General features: G+C 37.7%; 2 protein-coding genes across 2 annotated transcripts; one reads left to right on the top strand and one right to left on the bottom strand.

Annotated features, from left to right (window-relative positions):
* Positions 1-6,991: 6,991 nt before the first annotated feature.
* Positions 6,992-11,033, top strand: LOC113347771 (probable magnesium transporter NIPA9). The gene is made up of 9 exons (XM_026591446.1): positions 6,992-7,253; positions 8,000-8,098; positions 8,216-8,345; positions 8,613-8,701; positions 9,258-9,314; positions 9,426-9,484; positions 9,621-9,741; positions 10,190-10,338; positions 10,462-11,033. Exons 1-9 carry the CDS (start codon positions 7,143-7,145, stop codon positions 10,682-10,684), a joined length of 1,038 nt encoding a protein of 345 aa, XP_026447231.1. The 5' UTR covers positions 6,992-7,142; the 3' UTR covers positions 10,685-11,033.
* Positions 11,034-11,873: 840 nt separating this feature from the next.
* LOC113351146 (metal tolerance protein 1-like) lies at positions 11,874-12,447 on the bottom strand. Its single transcript, XM_026595193.1, has 2 exons — positions 11,980-12,447; positions 11,874-11,918 (listed from the first exon to the last, which is right to left on the bottom strand). The coding sequence occupies exons 1-2, from the start codon at positions 12,445-12,447 to the stop codon at positions 11,874-11,876; spliced, it is 513 nt and encodes a 170-aa protein (XP_026450978.1).
* Between the last annotated feature and the right edge of the window lie 9,360 nt (positions 12,448-21,807).

A 21,807-nucleotide genomic window follows, 5' to 3' on the forward strand; every position in this document is an offset into this window, starting at 1 on the left:
ATGGTGGTGCTGCCCAGTTATCTCTCTGGCTTTCATGGTGGTAAGTTTATATCGATATCTTATAATCCCGATAGCGGGAGCTCAAAAATTTGGGTTCGACCAATGGGTTCCTGCCCCTTTCCGCCCTTGATCGACTCTGATATTTCGGCAATTTTTGCTAGCTTTGATCACTTTATGTTCAGGGGTCCAACTCTCCTAAAGATCATGGGGTTAGTTTCTCTTTCCAACAACATATGCCTGAGCGCCTTTTAGCTGTGACCGACACAGTATCAGAATGATATTCATTGTCGCGCACTGAATTTTTCCTAAGTGAACCGGCTTCTCTTCCTGGTCTGGATTATGAGGATCACGCGTCTGGCCGCATTAAACTGACTGATGAAGTGGCCGAGGAACATGATCTCAAATCGGGCACTAAAGGTCGTCCCTTGGAACCATTAATGACTTCATGGGATCAACCTGCGAGGTATGATCCTACAAGGAAAAAGAGAGGGGCGAAACGTCTTTCTATCCAAAACCTATTGTACTTCGTATTCTAAGGCCTGCCGCCAGTTCTCCAACACAATTTGGTTTTCTATTCGGCATTACTATGTGTTTCTCCTCCCCTCTTTTTGTTTCCCTTTTTTATGAAAAGGGTGGCGGCTATCACGTTCTCAGGAAATCCCTTTATCCAATCCCGTTGGATAGAAACCACCTTTGTATTTGATGGAGGAGTAACTCAACATGTCTGAGTGTGATTCTTCTCAAAAGAGTCTTGCTAAAAAAGCTAAACGGGACGCACCTATATTGTCAGGTACCCGCACCCGTGCCTCTGTTGATGCCTAGCCCATGTTTCTTATACAAGCCTAGTGGCGCGCCGGTGGTAATTCTTCACAGACTCAAAGAGATGCTGGTGGTAGTCCGACTCCTTCCTTCATGGATCGTGTACAAGGTCTTGTTGTCAAATTTTCGAAAGGTTCTGGATGGGTGTTTCCGGGTTTGCATGTGTTGTCGGTCAATCCTTTACGGGCGGAAACTATTCGTGTTAGGGGCAAGCTTTAGAGTCCCCAAGTGATGTGTTTGATTCACTAAGTCCTACCGGGTCGACTTGTTCAGTTTTGGGTGGGTCTTTTTCTAAAGTGGCACCTCGTCCATATTTTCCTGAAAGTACCTTCCCACTTTTTATCTCACACGTGTTTTTATTTAGTGACGTCCTTTGTTTTTTCTCTATTTATACGTATGGGTCTTTCTTCTCAATGTTACATTTTCTTCATTTTGCAGCTTTTTCAAATGACTCCACGTCCTCTTCTGGTTCATCAGCTTCCCGTTTAAAGCCTCGTGATCCTTCTCTTTCCGAGGTTATCCCCCCCCCTCCCCACACACCCTTTTTTTTTTTGGGTGTTGATTGTTACTTGTATTGATGCTTCTTACATATCGCGCCATTTGCCATCTGCTCTCCAATTTTAAAAAAGTTTAGAACATGGGTAGTAAGCGCAAAGATTATGTCAAGCAAGATGGTTCTAGTAGTGTGGGAGGGAAACGTGTTAATATAATGACCCATACCTCCACCGATATTGTCCCTACTTAGCCACTGCGGTTATCCGGTAGTGTGGGGTTTTCAATGGGAATCGCTGCGGTAATACAACAACAACTTTCAAGGAGGTCATCCATCCAACTCTTGAGCCAATTGTGCTGAAAAGGCCTCAATGTTAGGAAAGAACAAACCATTACTCATATTCCAAACGTCCAGCCACCGCCGAAATCAGGGTATTACAATACCACCATCTTAAATTGGAACCGTCCTCGGCACATAAATATATTCAAGCCCAGATCCCCGACGTTCCCTGCCCCTCATGAGACAAGCAGCTAGAGAAAATCCCATCCAGTGTACTTTCCCACCCTCGGCAGGTGAACCTTCATTGGCTCTGATACCATTTGTAATGACCTGTACCTCAACCGATATTGTCCCCACTTATCCAATGCAGTTATCTAGTAAGACAAGCAGCTAGAGAAAATCCCATCCAGTGTACTTTTCCATCCCCGGTAGGTAAACCTTCATTGGCTCTGATACCATTTGTAATGACCTGTTCCTCCATCGATATTGTCTCCACTTAGCCACTGCAGTTATCCGGCAGTGTGGGGTTTTCAACGGGCATCGCTGCGGTAATCCAACAGGAACTTCCTGGCAGGTCACCCATCCCTGGATTACTCCCGCCCGAGCACGCTTAACTATAGAGTTTCTGCCAACTCTGGAGCCAATTGTGCTGAAAAGGCCTCGGTGTTAGGAAAGGACAAACCATTACTCATATTCCAAACGGCCAACCACCGCCAAGATCGGGGTATTACAGTTAATCTTGGTGGTGATGGTCTACGAAGCGCGTTAAGCTTGATGGCGATGGGTCTGTGACGGATGGTCGTTTGGAGAGGCGCACTGATGCTTCTGAATCTCGATTGGTTCCTAAAGACGTTAAATTTCTCTTCTCAACCTTGGTAGGCGCTGCTGAGGCTGGTGTCGATCCAAAAACTTACAAGCGGGTGCATGGATTTTGGGTGCCTTCTGCTTTGGATGTTACTTAAGATATTGTGGCGTGATGCGACGCCATATTGTGAAGGATGACATCCTTGACATAAGTCTGTGCTATATGAATAAAAATATCCTCGAGGTAGCTTACCAGATTTCGCGAGTAAAGGATAGTCCTATTGGCTCAGATGTGTTGCAAAGCTGGGAGGCTCCTATTCGGTCGACTCTGGGCCCGGCTTTGCTGTGGAATGGTTGGACGAGTTGATGCTTAAAGTGAGGGATATCGAAATGATCCGTGCGCAACTGCAAGGCCAGATCGCCCAGTTGGAGAAAAAATTGACTAAACTTTCCAAGACGACTTCTGAGAGAAGATGACACTTGACCAGCTTGTTGATAGTATGGAAAAACGACTAGCACGGCTCAGCAAGTGGAAATGGACGGGAATGAGGTTCGCACGGAGCTTGATAAAAAGAGGCAAGAGTGGTTGCGCTCCAGTCTGTTTAACCGTTATGTTTACGTTCCTTCCCCCTCTTTTTTTTGTTTTTTTTTCTTGACAATTCTTTCGTGTTTGGTGTCTGAGAATATTTGTGGATACTTTTTCTGTGTTTGTTTGTGTGGGATCTTGCTACATTTTCTTCTTATTACATCAATTTTTTCGTAGTGTTGGAAGTTATCTCGCGTTTTTATCCCCAGGTGTTTTTGCATTACGGGTTCTGGATATGTACCCTGTGGGGTGGGTCAAGGTATATTGTTTGGTCGGTGTATCGTTGTGGAGCTTAGGCGTTAGGCATTTTTGTGAATGACGATTTTTTGGTTTTAGTGGAGAATTTTAGTCGTTTATTTGTAAGGCTCATTCTGTTGGCGCATATACCCTAACAGGCGAGTTTTAGCTTTAGTAAATTCTTGTTGATATGGATGGTATGGAGTCTTTTTTGAGAACAATTTGCTAATTATTTGATCTACCCCTCGTGGAAGTTAGTGCTTTCATGTTTTTCTCACAATTCCTAAAACGCACAATTTCCTTTTTTAACACAGTAGGTAGGGAAAACTCGCGCGTGTTTTCCCTTGTTTGGGAAGAGTGTACGCAAATATTGTTCCTACCTTTCCTCCTATATATTATCATTCATTTAGGAAGTTTGAACGTACGTTTCTTTGCTCACCCCACTTTTTTTTTTGTTGGGGAATTCAGAGCGCGCTTTTCCCTCGTTTATATTGGTATATTGGTATTCGACCACGCACATAGGGCATCCTGATGTAAGTTCTCATGCGTTGATCGAGCAACTTTAGTAGTTATAATGTCTGGCCTATCAGGTATTCAAGAAAAACCTGTAGCCTTTAGTAATTGTAATGTTAGATGACCGGATGCGCGGAGCAACCCGTAGACTTTGGTAATTATATTGTCAGCGGACTGAGTGCGGGCAACAACCCGTAGTCTTTAGTAATTGTAATGTCAGCCGATCGGATGCGCGAAGCAACCCATAGACTTTAGTAATTGTAATGTCAGCTGACCGGATGCGCGGAGAAAACTTGTAGCTTTTAGTAATTGTAATGTCAGCCGACCGGATGCACGGAGAAATCCCGTAGCCTTTAGTAATTGTAATTTCAGCCGACCCGGAGCAAACCGTAGTCTTTAGTAATTGTAGTGTCAGCCGATCGGATGCGCGAAACAACCCGTATCTTTTAGTAATTATAATTTCAGCCGACCGGATGTGCGGAGCATGCACTCCTTTAGTAATTGTAATTTCAGCCGAGCGGATGCCCGGAGAAACCCATAGCCTTTAGTAATTGTAATGTCAGGAGGATGCGTGGAACAATCCTTAGCCTTTAGTAATGTTAATGTCAGTCGACCGGATGCGCGGATCAACCCTTATCCTTTAGTAATTGTAATTTCAGCCGACCGGATGGGCGGAACAACCTATAACCTTAGTAGTTATAATGTCGACCGACCAGATGCGCGGGAAAACCCGTATCCTTTAGTAGTTGTAATCTTATAAAACTTATTGTTATTAAAGAAAATGAGAAAGTACAACTTGCCTCTATTATGGGTTGACGCGGCCCATTTTTATGTAAACAAGGTTCGCAAAATATTGTCGTGCTATTGTCTTTGCTTTTACCTTGCCTTCTTGTGGTTCAATGACTAGGGAGGGGATCGTGCTGAATTGCTAGATCTGCTATTTCGATCTCCCCAGCCATGAGTTTATGGTCAAAGATACTTATGATGGAGAAGCACTCCGTTGTTGGATAACCTAGTCGTTGATGATAATAGCAGTACTTAGTAGCGCTTTTGTCCATTTTATTGACGTCAATCATTTTTGGTGGCAACTCGATCTCTTTGTTTGCTATCCACTGTTCTAAAAGCCCGATTATTTTTTACCGGCTGCATGGTAAAGGAGGTGGCGGGATAAAGTCTCGTTTCGCCCATCTATCGCCTCTGGGTTTTTATTGGTAGGCTGAAGGGAAGACACGTCTCTTCTATTTTGGTTGATATTGGATTTTACATTACGTGATGCCTCAGATACGGTGTTAATCGTGTAGCGCCAGGCGTGGTTCGCATTTGTTTCATCGACACGATTAACAATTCTTTCGGCCGCTTCTTCCAACTCGACAAAGGTTTGGAACCTAAAGTTAACTAGACTCCTTTTGAAAGAGGGTTTCATTCCGGGTAGGAGATTTCGACTAGCACGTCTTCTTTGATGTCTTTGTGGCAATTTAAAGGGAGGTGTCAGAACTTAGTGATGTATTTTCCTACTTCTTCTCCTATCCGATTGGTTGCATGCATCTACCCAAGTCTATTGATGTAATCTTTCTCTTAGCTGAATAAAATTTCCCCAGGAAGAGAGTGGACATGGTTGACCATGAGTCCACATTCCGGCTTTCAGGTTATCATACCAGGTGAATGCTATAAGTGAGCGACTTAGGGAATTCTCGTTGACATAACTGTCCGTCAGAGGTCTTGTTATTCATAGAAGATAAGAATTGACTAAGGTGTTCCCGCGTGTTTCCATGTCCGTTGTACACCCTTATTTTTTGTGAAATATAATTCTTGGGATACTGGTATTCGCTAAATCTCGCGGAGTATGGGCTATTCACAAAGTCATAATTACCCTGTATTACCACACGATAGTTTGTATCTAGTTATTTTGCCACTGCCTCTTATGACACCATTGAGAACTTATTTCCGGTGTTCCCCTCGTTCTTTACTGCCTCTTTGACGATGTTTTGGTTTTCTACTGTTGCTTGTTCCATCCATTCTTTCAACAATTGTTTTCTTCCGATACGACCTTCTAGCTCTTTTTACATGTATTGTAAAGTTAAAGATGGTGGGTTCGGGACCTGGGTTGCTTGTTGCATGTCTTTTTCCTGGGCCGCTCTCTCCCTTTCCCTTTGGAGTTCATGTATCGCCGGGTGCATGACCGCGCCCTGTGCTAGTGTTTTGTCTTTGCTGTATTCTTTTTCTTCTTCTTCTATTGTTATTTTATAGAGATTGATTGATCTAACGGTCGACTGTTTTCCTGGCGCGCCCTTGCTGGCGCTTTCTTGGTGTATCATGGTTGACAAGAGACGAGCCTCCAGGTGTGGTCGTAAAATGTTGATAGGTGAATATAAGATTGGTTCTGCACGTTCTAGTCACACCAATGATAACACCTTCCTAGAATAGTATGACAGAGAGTTTGCTTTCCGTTGTACTATGTCATTCCTTTTATAGGCTTTCTCCAAATCCCTTATTCTCATGACATCATGCCACATGTCATAGGAGTTCCCTTATTTATATTTACTGACATTCCCCCGATGTGACCTTATTTCTTTCCACTAATCCCTTCCTTATCCTTTCTACTATACATTCTAGTAGGCTTGGGCCATAGTCCCCAAATCCCCTATGTTTCATAATGGATTTATCCTCCCATTGGGATCTCCCTAACCCTGCTAAGGAGTAACCATTTTCATGTATCAACATTAATCATACTAATCGAGACATTACAACCGAGTCTGATATTCCATAAGACACAACCAAACCAAGAGGCCAAATTTGTTATGTTACAAACAAACTTGTATCCCTATAAACAGCAGCAATGAGATCTTCAAAAGATCCAACCAGGGTTTTAACATCTTGTAGCAATAATGGTAACTCAAACTAGAACTACACCAACAAGAGTGTTGGTAACATAAGTCTTGATAACATGAGTTTGAAAAACAATGGAAAGCATATTTGGTAACTCAACTGCATCTTAAAAATCATTAGGCATTTATTTCTTTTATTTTTCTTGAAAAATAATCATTAGGCATTCACACCGAAATATTCATCTGTTTCCAAGCTACAAAGGTAAATATGGGCCTACTAGAGAGGTAAATATGGGCCTAGCTATCATAACATTCACATACTAAATTAAGCCCAGGACTACTAGACAATTTGGCTCCGACTTAGGACCACGAATAAACACTAAACCATATTAATCCAATTCCGGCTCCAATCAATTGGAGATCTCGAAGATTATTTTACTTTAGGAAACAAAGAATCAAAAACACAAACATTTCCCGAGGAATATGAATTCCGGGGATTCCCAGAAAATCCCCCATTTATTTCACTCCAAGATCTCAAAAACCAGAGAAGAAGAAGAAGAAGAAAACTTCCCTGAGAGACGGAAAGATGTGGGAACCAATCTGTTTGACATTAGCAGCAACAGCAGGGAATAATATTGGGAAAGTTTTGCAGAAGAAAGGAACTGTTATTCTTCCTCCTCTTTCTTTGAAGCTCAAGGTATCTTCTTATGTAGCTTTTTGACATGGGTTTGTGATTTCTAATAATGGGTTCTTGTTGAATTTTTGTTTTATCATTTCTTGAATCAATTTCTGAATCTGGGTCAATATCCTTTATTTATTTGGAATTTGTATTTATCCATTAAGCATGACGATTGTTAATACTATAGGAAACTGGATTTAATATTTGAATAAGATGTAGAAAACCTAGATGTTTGATTGAAGAATAAGCTGGTATTTTATGATTTTTATCACAATCCAATCTGTCTTTATGTTGATAATAGGGTCTCTTTTGTTAGGTATGAGTTTGAGGTGTAGTGTAGTATTCACTGATCATTACTGAATTATGTAATGTAGAAGCTTACAGAATAATTGACTATGAAGGGTACTAGTAGAATGTGAATTGCTGGTTTATAATTTGCATGATATCTATATCGTTAATCGAAGTTATTGTATTTTGTTTTCTAAGCGGACACTGTGTGCTATGAAGCATCCATACTTCCATGTCCTATATAGCACATATAGCTTCATGAATCAATTCCTTAACTAGTTTGGTCTTTTTGATGGCTTTGTAAATTATTCACAACTAATTGGTCCCGCTTGTGACTCTTTCTTTCGTTTCCATGCCATTATGCTCGGTCATTCTTGTCAGCATTTCATGATCACTGGTGTTCTATTGTAATCTGGAAACTGATCAGTCTAATTATTCTGTACAATCATAAACTTATTGCTGTTTAATGTGTTTAGGTTGTGAAGGCATATGCATTCAATAAAGCTTGGATTATAGGTTTTCTTATGGATATATTTGGGGCTCTATTGATGTTAAGGGCTTTGTCCCTAGCTCCGGTGAGTATAATTGAGATAAAGCTGTTTTATGTACTGGCATTCAGTTGGTATCTGAGCCATTATGTACAGTTGGATGAGTAATGTATCTTGATTATCCCTTTTGTGCACTTATTACAGGTTTCTGTTATTCAACCAGTTTCCGGGTGTGGACTTGCCATACTTTGTATCTTTTCCCATTTTTATCTAAAGGAGGTCATGAATGCTATTGATTGGGTGGGGATTGTTCTAGCAGGTGTCGGAACTATAGGTAATGTAAGTCATAACTATGTAAGCTTTTCCCGTATTAAATTTGCGTTGAGAGGCCACATATAATGGTAATATGATCCAAGATAATGAGATGTGGTCTGCTTCTCAATTGGTATGCTGACATGTGGGCTGATTTAAGATGAGGATAGAGAATAGAATGAGGATACATTTCATGGAAGTTGGATTAGATATCTAGGAGAGAATCATTGAGTTTATTATCGTTTTGGGTTTATGCATTTTCATGAGGGCATATTTTTGTATTTTTCAGGTGTAGGTGTTGGAGGAGAGGAGCAAAAGGCTTCAAGCATAGATATCTTCCATCTGCCTTGGCTGGTTGTCATTATTGCTATCTTGTTTGTAGGTATCATATCTTGTGCACCATCTAATTAAGTGGTTTATTTGTTTGAGTAGGTGCTAAAGAAATTAGATATCTATAGATGTCTAGATAAACTTCCTGTATTGTTATGTAAACTCTGTTAAGTGCTATTCTAGGTTTATAACAAACGGACGAAGTATGAATCACTATGATAAGGACTTTCTTTTTTGATATGCAATATGGTCAATTTTATGGAAAAGGACATTTTGAAATTTTAGATCATTGATGAAAAAATTGATAACATGATAATAGATCTAACTATTGTTTCAAACGATATGTAAGATGTTGAATATCTCTATGCAGTTTGTGTCTGAAAGTTGCAGGATCTAGATCTTTTTGACCCAGATCTACTGCCATGGTCGTCAATATGTATAAAAAGTTGTTTTATTTCTCTGTTCAGTAATTTGAACCCTGAACAGTAGACAATAGTTATTCACATCTCTGAAGGCATGGAAATAAATTGTGTATATTAATTTGTGAAAATTGGATTCGATTAGGTATAATATATATTCTTAACAACTCCTCCTATGGAAACAGGTGCTCCTTAATACATGGCTTCGCATCTGCAAACGCCAGCGTAGAGAACAAGAGTTGGTGCGTTCTCTTTTATGCTTATGCAACAATTCCTTATTGACATCGATTTATAAGTAAAGTATCCACACTTTCATGTTCTCCTTAACTTGGAAGTTCTGCTTTGCCATGCAGATGCAATCTGATGTCGTGGAAGAAATTATATTTGGCTTGGAATCTGGCATATTATTTGGGTGGGTACTGTGACTCTTTCTATTGAAATCTTATTGACCTCAATTATACTTTTCTTTTATATGTAATGCTAGAACCCCCCGTTAGTGAAATTGAAGTTAAGCTGAAAAGTACTAACAAATCCAAATGTGACTGCAGAATGGCTTCTGTGATATCTAAGATGGGATTTGTATTTTTAGAGCAAGGCTTCTCCCAGATGTTGGTTCCTGTGTGCTTATTAATCAGTATCTGCTGTAGTGGCACCGGATTTGTTTACCAGGTATGTGACTAACATTGTTCAACCACTTCAGCTTTATACTTGAATAACCTGCAGTATCAATCGTGTTTAGTAAACCCTTTACCCTGCTCCTTGAGAAGTAATTATCAGCTCACTGTTATCCAGCTTGGTGCATTTTCCTTCGAAACCCAGTGTCTTTTAACTTGTTGATTTTTCTCGGCAATATGCTGGCCCACATATATTCGTAGGTAGGATGACCTTCATAATTTTTGATGTGCATGGGGTTGAGCTTTGGTTCTTTCAGAGTTATGCATTAGTTATCTGATCACTTCTGTTTCAACTGGACAATGAACCCAGCGTACATGTAGAACGATACATTTAGACACAGGGCTGCCTAAGCTTCAGTTTCCTGATTTTATCTTTTCTTGTGTTCTTTGCGCTATTAATAATTTGGTTCTTGCGAGAGTGGAACTGACTCATCTGCTGACAGACGCGGGGTTTAAAACATGGGAGAGCTATTGTGGTCTCAACATGTGCTGCTGTCGCATCCATTGTGACTGGTGTACTTGCCGGCATGTTCGCTTTAGGTGAACAATTGCCTTCAGCTCCAGCTGCTCGCCTTCTCCTTTTGCTTGGATGGTTAGTGTGGATTCATCTAGTTGCCAAATTCTAGTTAGTAATTTTCTTGGCTAAACAGTGGTTGTGTATAAAGAACTGATAGGTTACTGAAACAAAAAATTGATTTCTTATTTACTTCTACAGGGTATTCATCATCTTTGGTGTGATTCTACTGGTGAGTTCAAGAAGATTGATACAGCACCTTCCACGCCCCCTTCGTCGTCTTGTACGCAGCAGCACAGAGAGGAGTAACAACCTCAGACGTTCAAGTTCACTGCGAACAAGAGAGTCAAATCCTAGTGCTGTCATCCAGGCAACTACACTAAATCATCTGTTAACAACTACTACTGCAAAGGAGAAGGCCTGAAAAAAGAAGAGAATGAATTGCAACAAAGGTACAGTAAATCTCAATGTATTTTGGTTATGACTTAAGGTTGCCAACTTACCAATAGTGGATCGTGAACAAGTAGATACCTGATTCGATGCAATCTTTCAAAAGAAACAGATTAAAAACGAAGGCCGATTGATTTTGTTGAGCGTGTACAGCATTATCACACCTAATAGATGATTCATTTGTGATCATGAAAAATTTCTCTTTGTTTTTGATTTTCTTTAGCACTGATTTGGTACTACATGTTTAGATATACTGTATAAGAAACCAGAGAAATTTGAGCCTACACAATATGGTATAGATCTGCTGTTTTTACTTCTATCCATCTGAGATATATGTTTGGTAGCTTGGTTATTACATTTAGGACTAGCATTCAAAAAGTTGTACGGGTTCAGTGGATGTGACTCAATATGTTTGTTTTGAGTCAGATCTGACTTAACTGACTCAGAAATTTGTAAGTCAGTGATTTGGTCCCATAAGTCGAGGTATTTTGTTAATTGACTCAAACGGGTCCGAGTCAGAGGCTGAGTCAGATCTGACTCAAAATAGAAAACAAACGGTCCGACTGCTGACTCGGCGCGATTCAGGGATTGACTTGGACCCTGACGCCGAGTCAGCTGGAAGCAAACAAGGTATATCTCAGCAACCCATACGCATTGTGTAAGTTTCAAGTGAGAAATCACGACTAGTATCAACTTTATTATTGGATCAACTTTTGCATATTCAGGCGCCTGAAAAATTCAAGAACCCTGGCTGACATCTTCTGGTAATTCTACTTGAACGGTTACATTACTGATCTTGTACACTTGTTTAACATGTTGGATTACTTTTTTCAACACTATCAATGGATTGGCAACAGGTTTTACCTGAATATGGCAAGACAATATTACTTTCCCTGAAGTTAAAGACCAGATATGGAGTTGATGAACAGCATCAACTCCATCTACTGTTTCACACAAATCCTGTCCAAGCAAGGCTGAATCAATGCCATGTGGAACCCTCTGCATAAGAACTCCAAATATTTTCCTTATCATTGTAAGAGTTGTTCTGAAGGCCAATAGCGCAAATACAAAGGTGCACATGAAGTCCACGATTCTCCACTTAGGTTTGAGCCAAATAACTATCCCCCCAATTAAAACCCCGACACTTTGGAATAAATCTCCCATCATGTGTATATAAGCTGATTGTATGCTGACATTAGTGGTGTGTCCTTGATGATCATGTCCATGTCCATGACCAAACAGAAGAGCCAGAAAGATATTCAAACAAACCTCTAAACTTCCGATCAGGACCATTATCCATCCTTGAACATCATGACCCTCAGTTCCATGGATAATTCGATCGACGGCCTTGTAGCATAAAATTCCGGTTACGATCCATGTAATCAAGACTGATACAAGAGCACCTAAGATCTCTATCCTGAAGAAACCATAAGTATATCGTGGAGTGGCTTTCCAGCTTGAAGCCCACAAAGAAAAGAAAGAGATGGCGAAAGATAGTATGTCAGATAACATATGAGCTGCATCAGTTTGAATCGCAAGACTATTTTCTTTAATCCCTGCCACCACTTGACCGAGCATGAAAACTGTACATATTGCAATAGCAACCAGAAGCTTATTTTTCGATGCCACACGGTGTTTAGCATCTTCAAAAATTGTTGCTTCATCATGATCATAACAACACCCGCCACTTGGTGCTTGGGGTATCTCGATAATCTCTCCGGTGTTGCTTCTCTGCATTTCTATCTTCCTGTGAGGGATGCTTCTTGCGATACTGATGATGAGGTAGGAAAAAAAGTAAGGGAAATATCCGGCCAACTGGAACAAATAAGAGAAAAGAAGTGGACAAAACAATGGAATTGCGTAAAGAAAACATTTCATTTCCATGCGAAATTCATGTGTTTTCATGCGGCTAAAAACTCATCTCGTACGCTATACTAAATTAGCAATTTCGAAAGTGACACTCTATGCATGCATATTTATAAGAAACGTACGATGAGTTAAGTTGGTGATGACTCTGTCGTAAACTACAATTGCATGCATGACAAAATAGGTCACATCAATTTGTTTCATACATGAATTTCGCATGAATTTTTCCAATGGACGATTATGCACTTTTCTTGTTCACATCACATCTTCCTGCGACATGCTGCATGCAAACACTTTTCGTTAAATAATTTGGGGGTAACACAGTATTTAAATGAGCCACTAAGACACTTCATAACCCTACCTTCGATGGATACAAGGAGGGTTTTGAAAACCATTGTTTTCCTTTCTTAAGTGTTTCAGTTTAGAAAGAGTCTTAAGTTCTAGTCTCTTTGCAAGGGGGTGTTCGTTATAGACCACTATTTTCGTTGCATTCAGATTTCAGACTCTGACCTTAAAAAAAGTTTGTAAGTCTTTCTATTGTTAGCTCCGTGCAATATGTATGACAAAGACCTCCACTGCAATTAATATAACAAACTAAGCAAACCTGTATAAACAAATATCAGCAACACACGTTTTGAGCAAAAGAGAAAGGATTACCAAAGAGAGAAAGAAAAGACTTACGTACATTTTGGTTTACACACGATATACGTACGATTGCAAGTCTTGCAATTAAGTAAACCCATCTCTCTCACCACCTTCCTCTCATTGAAGCTCACCGATAAAAAAAATACTGATTAATTGTTTGGATGTTGATTCTAACGATACCATTATTACAAACTCTTGAAAATGTTTGAGTAGAGATAAAAACCAGAAAATTTTACATTATCAAAGGACAAAGGGCAAGTGTGTCGTTAACTGAATATGAATTTTTTTTTTCTAAGTAGTTAGATGCCATACCGTGTATGAAGTCTGGTAAATTTTTCTTTTATTCTGGTCCAGTAATAATCTTTCAGATTTTAACATTGACGTTCACCCTTAATGTGGACTTCGTATTTCCTAATCAATGAGAAGCTGCGCTATAAGTCACTCTCTGTGTCAATACTATACATTTCCATAAAACTATGTGGCATTTTCAGTGCCATGCGCGTTCCTCAACAAGCTCAGTAGTCGGTACACACAACAAAGGGAATTCTCACTCAACGGCAAAGTGGGTCTCTAGGATTTTAGCCAAGTCCTACAAAAAAAGGATTTTTTTTGTCGTACTAGCCAGTTCAGCATCTGGATCTTTTTACGACAAGGGACGTCAGGTCAAAAAGTCAAAGTCTTGTTTGGTCTACAAAAGTCATTGGATGGTGACTGGTCGGTGAAAGTTATTTTTTTGAGACACAACTCTCTTCCTACTCTTACGGTGTAAAGATGGAACCAACATTCAGCAATCAGAATGAATGACGATACACCGAACTGATTACGATATTATAGCTAGATCAGGAGCATTTCCTATGGAATCAATAGACATGAAATTTGTTGATTCCACTCCCACTATGGAATCAACAAGAAAAATTGATGTTCACACCAATAAATTTATTGGTTTGTTAAATGAGTTAAAACATGTAGCGCGCTTAATCAAAGACCGCGAGTTGGAAAGAGAAGCATCGGCGTTGGATGTTTGAGCACCCTTTGATTTTCTCTCTCTCAAACACACGGTTATTATTATTCTTAGATTTTGTTTTTTATTATTTTTTTATTAGTTAAATAATAAGTGGGACCAAACTCTTATTACTTTATATTAATACTAGTGGGACCCAACTTTTATGTTATTAGTTTATATTAACAAAATCAATTGTGGGACCCTAAATTACCATATTTGTTCATTCCTCGTAGTGCAAAAACGTGTTTGTTCATCACGCAGCTCAACAAAAAAAAATTGTTAATTGTCATAGGAACTGCTCTAATCACCTCCAATGAAACTCTTTTTGTAGCCCATTTCTCTTTTTCTTTATATATGAAACCCATCACTAAAATTCCTTATACAAACAACCTATATTTATTTATAAATAGGAGTTGATTACACAAATAACCTTGCAGGAGATTGTTTTCGTTATGTTCTAACAAAAAATATAAATAAATAATTGTAAAAAATTACAATCCCTAAAAAACTCCACAAATAATTCCTTTGGCTTCCTAGAATAATCCTCTCTTAAATATCGTTTATTTGTTAATCTCTCTTAAAGACAAGCTTGCCTAAATAACTAATTTTACCTTTTTGTTTATCTCGCTTATTTGTTTTTCCGATTTTTTGTTTTTGTTTCTTTTTTTTTTTTGTTTTTTTTGCTACCGACCAAATTATCACCCAATGAGTTTTAGGAATATTCCAGTTTTCAAAAGTGAAGTTTTAAGAAAATTCCAGTTTTCACATGAGGCGATTAGTGGAACTTTTTTTTTTTGCTACCGACCAAATTATCACCCACGGAGTTTTAGGAAAATTCGAGTTTTCACAAGTGAAATTTTAGGAAATTCCAGTTTTCACAAGGGATGATTACCGAAACTTTCCATTTTCACACGTAATTAGATCCGGTAAAAAAAAAATTGTTTTCAGTGAAAATTTTAGTTTTTACACTAGTAGAAAAATGACTTTTGGTAACAGTTCAACCTTTTATAAGGTGACAGTTCGGAAATTACCTGTTACTAAATATTAAGTTGTTGAATAATAGTAACAGTTCATGTAAGAACCGTTGCAGAAAGCTTCCGTTTTTAGGTACCGTATGATAACATTTTAAAAATGTCATCTAAGCTGTCTACTGTAACTGTTTTTGAAACAACTGTGACTATACATTATATTACGGTAACGGATTTAATATGTCACCGTAGTTCACATTATCGTCATATATTTTGAGACCAACTGTCACTATTTATCTGAGATAGTGTGCGTCATAACTAGTTACCAGGGCAGCCAGTTTGGAAAAATTAACGAAGCAGACGAGGTTTTCTGCTCAACAGCACCAAGCTGAAGAAGAAAAATTGGGTTCTTGACTAGTGCATCGCAGTTCACTTTTTGGTTTCATCTTGTTGCACAAGAGCTCCCCCGGCTAGCCCGGATCGTATGGAATAAGAGAGATTTGATGTCGTATGTGAAGATTCGATCGGGAAAATAGAGAAGGAAAGTTAGCTTACCCCCACCCTAGACATATTTCCCTATTTCATTGTTCTTTTCAACAGAAGCAAAAACACCACCTCCTTCGAAATCTTCACAACTCCGCCACCATCCTCCGTCTTCCCACCATCACCAACCTCATCCTCGTTCACCAGTCCAGCAACACCTTCTCCTCATTCTCCTCATTCTTTATATGTTTCTCTAACCTCCAGTTCAGTCACCACAGAAACGAAATCTTTTGATCAGTTTTGATCAAAATCAATGAGTAGGTGGATAAATTGGTGATAATTAGGTATGTATTCTTCTTTAATATATTGTGTGTTCCTGGTTCTCGATTTTGTTTAAATTTCAAAATTGAACCCTAGGTTTCGTTAACGTTTGATTTCTTTTTTTTTTTTTTGGGGGGGGGGGGTTTCAATTTAGGTTAAAATATAAAGATTAATACTATGATATGGATTTGGTTTAATTTCATTCTGATTTATGTCGAACCACTCAAAGGGATAGTGAATCTGGATGAAGGTAAGAACCAGGATATAGAGTTTCTCTGTTATATTCTGAAATCCTGTGAATTCATTGCTCCGTAAGATTCTGAAATAAATAAACCGAATAAAATTTAGCAGGCAAGGATGCTCACAAATCTAGTACGATGGATAGCGGTATCTCATGTGGAATCAGCCCTCATCTTGTAAGTTAATTTACTTTTTGAAGTTGGCAGGAAATTTTGGAGTTTTTTAGGTGTCACATATTGGAGATTTTCTGCTTTACAACACGGGAAACAAATGGTGATATATCCATTAATGATGGTCACAGATTAGATTCTTATATTTGAATAGGAGGAAACTAGAAAGTTAATAAATCTGAAATGCAGTAATAATCATGAGGTGACGAAGTTTGTTCTTTGATTTCTTTTGATCTTCTGCACTGAGTCTATAATATGAAATGTGATCCTATAAGCTTCCAGTTTCTGATATGACTCATTGTATTACTTTTATTTGTCATTAAAATACATGCATAACTTCATGGTTTTATATAATTGGAACCGTCAAACCCAGGAACATAAATGTTTGGCTCAACAATTTTGTAGCCCTCCCTTTAAATTATGTGGTTGAACAAGGTTCTGGGATGCAGAACACCTTGGTTGTAGTATTTGCCAGTTATTGTTGAACGTTTTTAGTTATTACTACCCTATAAACGTTATACAATGTTTTGTTGCGTGTTGTTGATCCCAGATAGTATTACCACTGTATGTTACCAGCTTATGAACAACTTGTAAAATTGGTTCTAATCTGAAACTACCTTGTCCAGTGTAACCACTGGGATTTCTCAAGTTCGTACGTTCGATTAAAAATCACAAGTTAATTTCTGAGTATAATTTAACTACCATGAAGAATCATATTTATACTTATAGTCACGGATCTAGTTAGCCCAAGCATCACTAATTGCATGTTGAATATTAAGATAAATACTTAACTGATATTCTCAGCATTTGATCTTGATATGTTGTATTTGCTTGTTTTATGGTGTAAAGCTCCTTGTGGTTAGTTAAGACATTATTCACTTTTCCTTTGTAAGAAGATGGAGACTACATTAATGTTGCCAGTTACGAGAAGGTACTAGACAATAAAAGTCATTAGCTTTTCTTGGTTTTTCTCTGATCAGTTGGTTCACTAATTACACAAGCTTGTTTTATGTAATGTATGCAGCTGGTACTGAGCTTGTTTTCACTCTTACTAATCAAATGATTCTGGTTCCAGATGATACTCCACTTCTAGCTAATGGGTTTCACTTCATACCATTGGGTACAAGAACAGTTGAGGTCATATTTTTATTTTTTTTATTTTATTGGTTTACTATGCGGAATTTTTTCATAACTAAGGTAATATGTAGGAAGTGTGATCTCATCCTTCTGGTCCAGGACTCTAAGTGGGGCCAAAGCTATCCATTGCCTCTATCAAAGCTCCTACTGATCTTACTCAATGGATCTACCAGAATTACAGGAAAGTCACTTGAAATACCATTGTTGATCCACTTCCTTCTTTAGATTTCCCCCCTAACGTACTTGTTTTCTAATCGAAAATATGTTCCATTTTCCACTTTGGGGCATATATACTCAGGTCAAATAGGAAGGTGTTGTATTTTGATGCTCCTTGAAGGTATGGTTATGTTCTTGAAATGTTTTATGTAATTTAAATATGTGGCTTAAGAACTGTATGAGGTTGTATCCACATAATTGCATTTTGCATGAACTTTGAGTTGTTATTGCAGTTAGACATGCAACAGATCACACAGGTAGCTAGATATTTAGGATATAACTTGATTTATATTTGACAGGTCAAGTCGAAAAACTTCATGGAAGAACTTGTGCAAGGATAACCCGAAAAACTTCATGAAGAAAATTGTGCAAAGGTAACTACTTTCAAGAAAAAAGTATCACAAGGGAGATATGATGGAACTACATAAACACTTAACAATTACACACCATGTATAAAGGAGAACAATGGAATGGAAATATGAGTTAATTACGCACAAGATGCTTTCTTTTAAGATTATTTTTTCACTTTTTTCTTCTTTTTTTGGTGTTTTTCCTTTCCCCAGATCAAATGTTATCATTTCTTTTGGATGTTGGCATTTAACTTATTTGATTTTATAAATAATCTTAAAGCATTAAGAATACATTAATTTATATGGCAGTATATTTGTGCAATATTTTAATTCTTCCTAAATAGTAACCTCGGTCTAGACCTGCACCCAAACAGATTTGGAGCCATTGGGTCTCCCATAAACAATTCTCAACCAATAATCTAAGCCCATATCTTCACCTATCTGAAACCATCGGGTCTACCCGTTTAAAGTGACATATAATGACACTTTATAAAATCATATGTTACTTTTACCCAAAATATAGTAAAACAGTTTCGTAAAAAGATGTCATTGTAATAGGAGTACGATGACAGTTTAAGAAAAATCTGTTATGATAGCTCTAATAGTAGCAACAGTTTGTTGTTAAATATGTTACAATAAACTGTCAATTGTAATGGTTTTTACAGAAACAGTTATCGTAGTAACTATTTGGTAACATAAATTTGTGCAAACTGTTGTGGAAGGTAGACATGAATAACAGTTTTAAAATTTATGCAACGTTTTTCAAGAACCATTCTGTAACAGTTTTTATAAACTTTTCGTAACAGGGGTTTTAGTAACACCGCAGAAAAAAATAAAACTGTTACAGAAATAGTACGGTAACAGTTTATACCTGTCGCCAAATGTCACTTTTCTACTAGTGTTATCCATAATAATATGGTTTCATTTGTGAAAATCATACGAAAATTCTAGTTTTCACCTATTAATAATCGTGATTATCACCTTTAACAATGGGTTGGGTCTAGTGAAAATCGTAATTTCCATCCATATCACCCGGTTTGTCTATAATTATAATACCTTTTAAAAAAAAGCTCAAGTGAAAAAAAAGTGTTGTTGTTATTTTGATATTTAAAAAGAAAAGACAACATAAAAAAACCAAAAAAAACTTAATACTCAATACTCAACTTAAGTTGAGCAAGGAAGAAGGTGTTGGAGAAGTCCACCAGAGATTAATCTCATGGGGTGTTGCGCAGTTAATTCCATAGGGGTCATCGAATCCCTGGTCCTTCAATGATCAAAACAGAGAACCAACACCATGAATAGCCTATATCTATTCATTTTTGCAAAAGGGAACCCACCTATGAACAGTAATATGAAGCTGCAAAAAGTGTTTTTCATTTTTGCCCTTGGATTTTATTTGTATTCACCACAATACCGATATAAATTGAGGGTGTATCGGTATTTTAACTGACTTTGTTTATAAAAGCCGACCCACAAGTAAAACTTTGTTTACAAAATGGACCCCAGTCCATTTGCACGTGACGTGAGCAACTAAATCAATGGGGTACCTTTTCTAATTCCAAATGTGCCCTATGTTTTATTTGTTTTTCACAATAGCACCCACTAAATAAATGAGGGGAAGAGGGTGTTAAAGTAATTAGACAAACCAAGTGCTTATCTTCCTATCTGACTCCCGTTCTGCATTTTTGTTATTAGAGGGTATACAAATAAATGTGAGTATAAATGGACTTCATTAATTAATATGGTTAATGTCACTTCCTATTGTTTTCCTCCGAGTTCACTAATTTTTTTCTACTCCCTCCGTTACATTTTAGATGATGTTTCTGTAATTTTCACGTAAATTAAGAAATGAAGAGAGATATGAAGATCTTCCATTTATAACCTTGAAAAAAATATTCAAACATTAAATGTTACTAGTGCATTTAAAAATAAATTTATAGTTGCAAGACAAAATGTAAGGATGTTATTGGTAGTTTTGTGGAAAAATATGAAAATTTTCGAGTATTATAGAACAAAAGAATAACCATAAAATATCATTTAAAATAAAACGGAGAGAGTATAATAATCAATTATACTGCATTTTATTGTATTGGTATTTTGAATTTTGTATGAATGAATATTTTTTTCGGTTTTGCATAATAACAAGTTAGCCTCCAACGGTATGGATTGGCCAATAATTTCACCACGCGCATCGTGCGTGTGAAGCAGTCTTGCCAAATAAAAACATAGGAACCTCTTAAACTTACCAAGGAAAAGAAACGAAAAATATATATGTTGAGATCTTCACACCTATTTTGGATGGTAATATTAGTATTTTAGCCTTCACTAATAAATAATTTCATCTTCGTTTATGGGACATTATACTACTACCACAAGTCTAATAGGAAAAATCTTCGATCGATGCGGTGTAAAATAGAATGAGATCCACACTTAGGGCATGCAAATGACAATTAGGGCATACAAATGACACATGATGGAGATAAATATAGAAAGAAAATTGTCGTCCACAAAAAACGCCCACGACTAACATGTTGACCGATTACAAATGGAATTATTGGTATTTACTATTTTCGTTAAAAATGCATAATTTATAAAGGTTAATTTAGTCCTAATTAAAATGTGAAAATCTAAATCCAATCAAATACTATTAATCTTAACCATAAATTTAATATTTTGGACTGCACATGTGTAATCTTAATGATGGGTTTCTGAAAGAGAGAGGAGCCAAACTTGAATCCTCAGACATTTCCACAATGATAAATAGGATGCACAGTAAACAAACAAGATTCGAACCATACTTACCACCTCGTTTGCAATTCCCACGTGGGTGCGTCGCTTCATCCATCTGAAGATCTTCAGTGTGCTTGAGCATCATATCTTTTGATACTTCAAGACATGTCAAAAACAAGACTCTACCAGGCAATGACGCAATACCGGAGGTACCGAATCCTCTAAGAAGTATAGCATCACTTCTCAACACATTTTCCTAAATACTGTCCTTTCATGGTTTTGACAAAGTCCAGATCCAGTGACTTGCATGATAAGAATAAGCCATATTGACCATAACATCTCCCATGAGATGAAACTTGAGCAGTAAAGAAAACAGCTCCCATGAGATAAAACTTGGTCTTATCCGACCTTACACAGAGACAAACCAAAACTAGGATTACTTCTTGCTTTAAATAACTTAAAGCACACTAAAATCTTGCTGGTCTTATCACAATAGACATCAGAAACTTATTCAAAGAAGCAAATTTTTGGGACTTATTATGTACCAGCATGTATTCGGGCCCATGCTAGATAGATGGAACAGCAGGTAGGGCACGTAATGGCCAATTGGTGTAGTGATAATATCCGTCTTTTGGTGGAATGAACATTATCGATTTTACAGTTATTTTCTTGTATAGATTTATATTCATTTTCTTATGTTTTGGAATGAACATTTGATTGTTTTGTCTGCAGAAAAGACGGTATGAAGCTGGTAATGTTATGGATGGATTGGCTCATTACATCCTATCATTGTACCCCAAGTGCAGAAAAAAGAATCGAGGTACCTTGCACCATTTATGTTTATTGTTAAAACATGGGAAAGTCCTGTAGTGTGCCAACATCATACAAACGGCAGAGAGCTCGGTTCTTCTTCTGCTTACTTTCACAAAAGAAACAGGTTCAACTGCTACTACTGCAGCCCTGTCATT

Source organism: Papaver somniferum, chromosome 2, assembly GCF_003573695.1.
Source record: "Papaver somniferum cultivar HN1 chromosome 2, ASM357369v1, whole genome shotgun sequence".
In the NCBI taxonomy this organism is placed as follows: Eukaryota; Viridiplantae; Streptophyta; class Magnoliopsida; order Ranunculales; family Papaveraceae; genus Papaver; species Papaver somniferum.

Excerpts from the sequence above, each read along its gene's own strand:
- LOC113351146 (XM_026595193.1), bottom strand. The coding sequence starts at position 12,447 with ATGCAGAGAAGCAACACCGGAGAGATTATCGAGATACCCCAAGCACCA. Across the intron at positions 11,919-11,979 it reads TCCTGATCGGAAGTTTAGAG|GACACACCACTAATGTCAGC; the intron begins GTTTGTTTGAAT and ends ATGATCATCAAG.
- LOC113347771 (XM_026591446.1), top strand. The coding sequence starts at position 7,143 with ATGTGGGAACCAATCTGTTTGACATTAGCAGCAACAGCAGGGAATAAT. Across the intron at positions 7,254-7,999 it reads CTCTTTCTTTGAAGCTCAAG|GTTGTGAAGGCATATGCATT; the intron begins GTATCTTCTTAT and ends TAATGTGTTTAG. Across the intron at positions 8,702-9,257 it reads TCATTATTGCTATCTTGTTT|GTGCTCCTTAATACATGGCT; the intron begins GTAGGTATCATA and ends CTATGGAAACAG.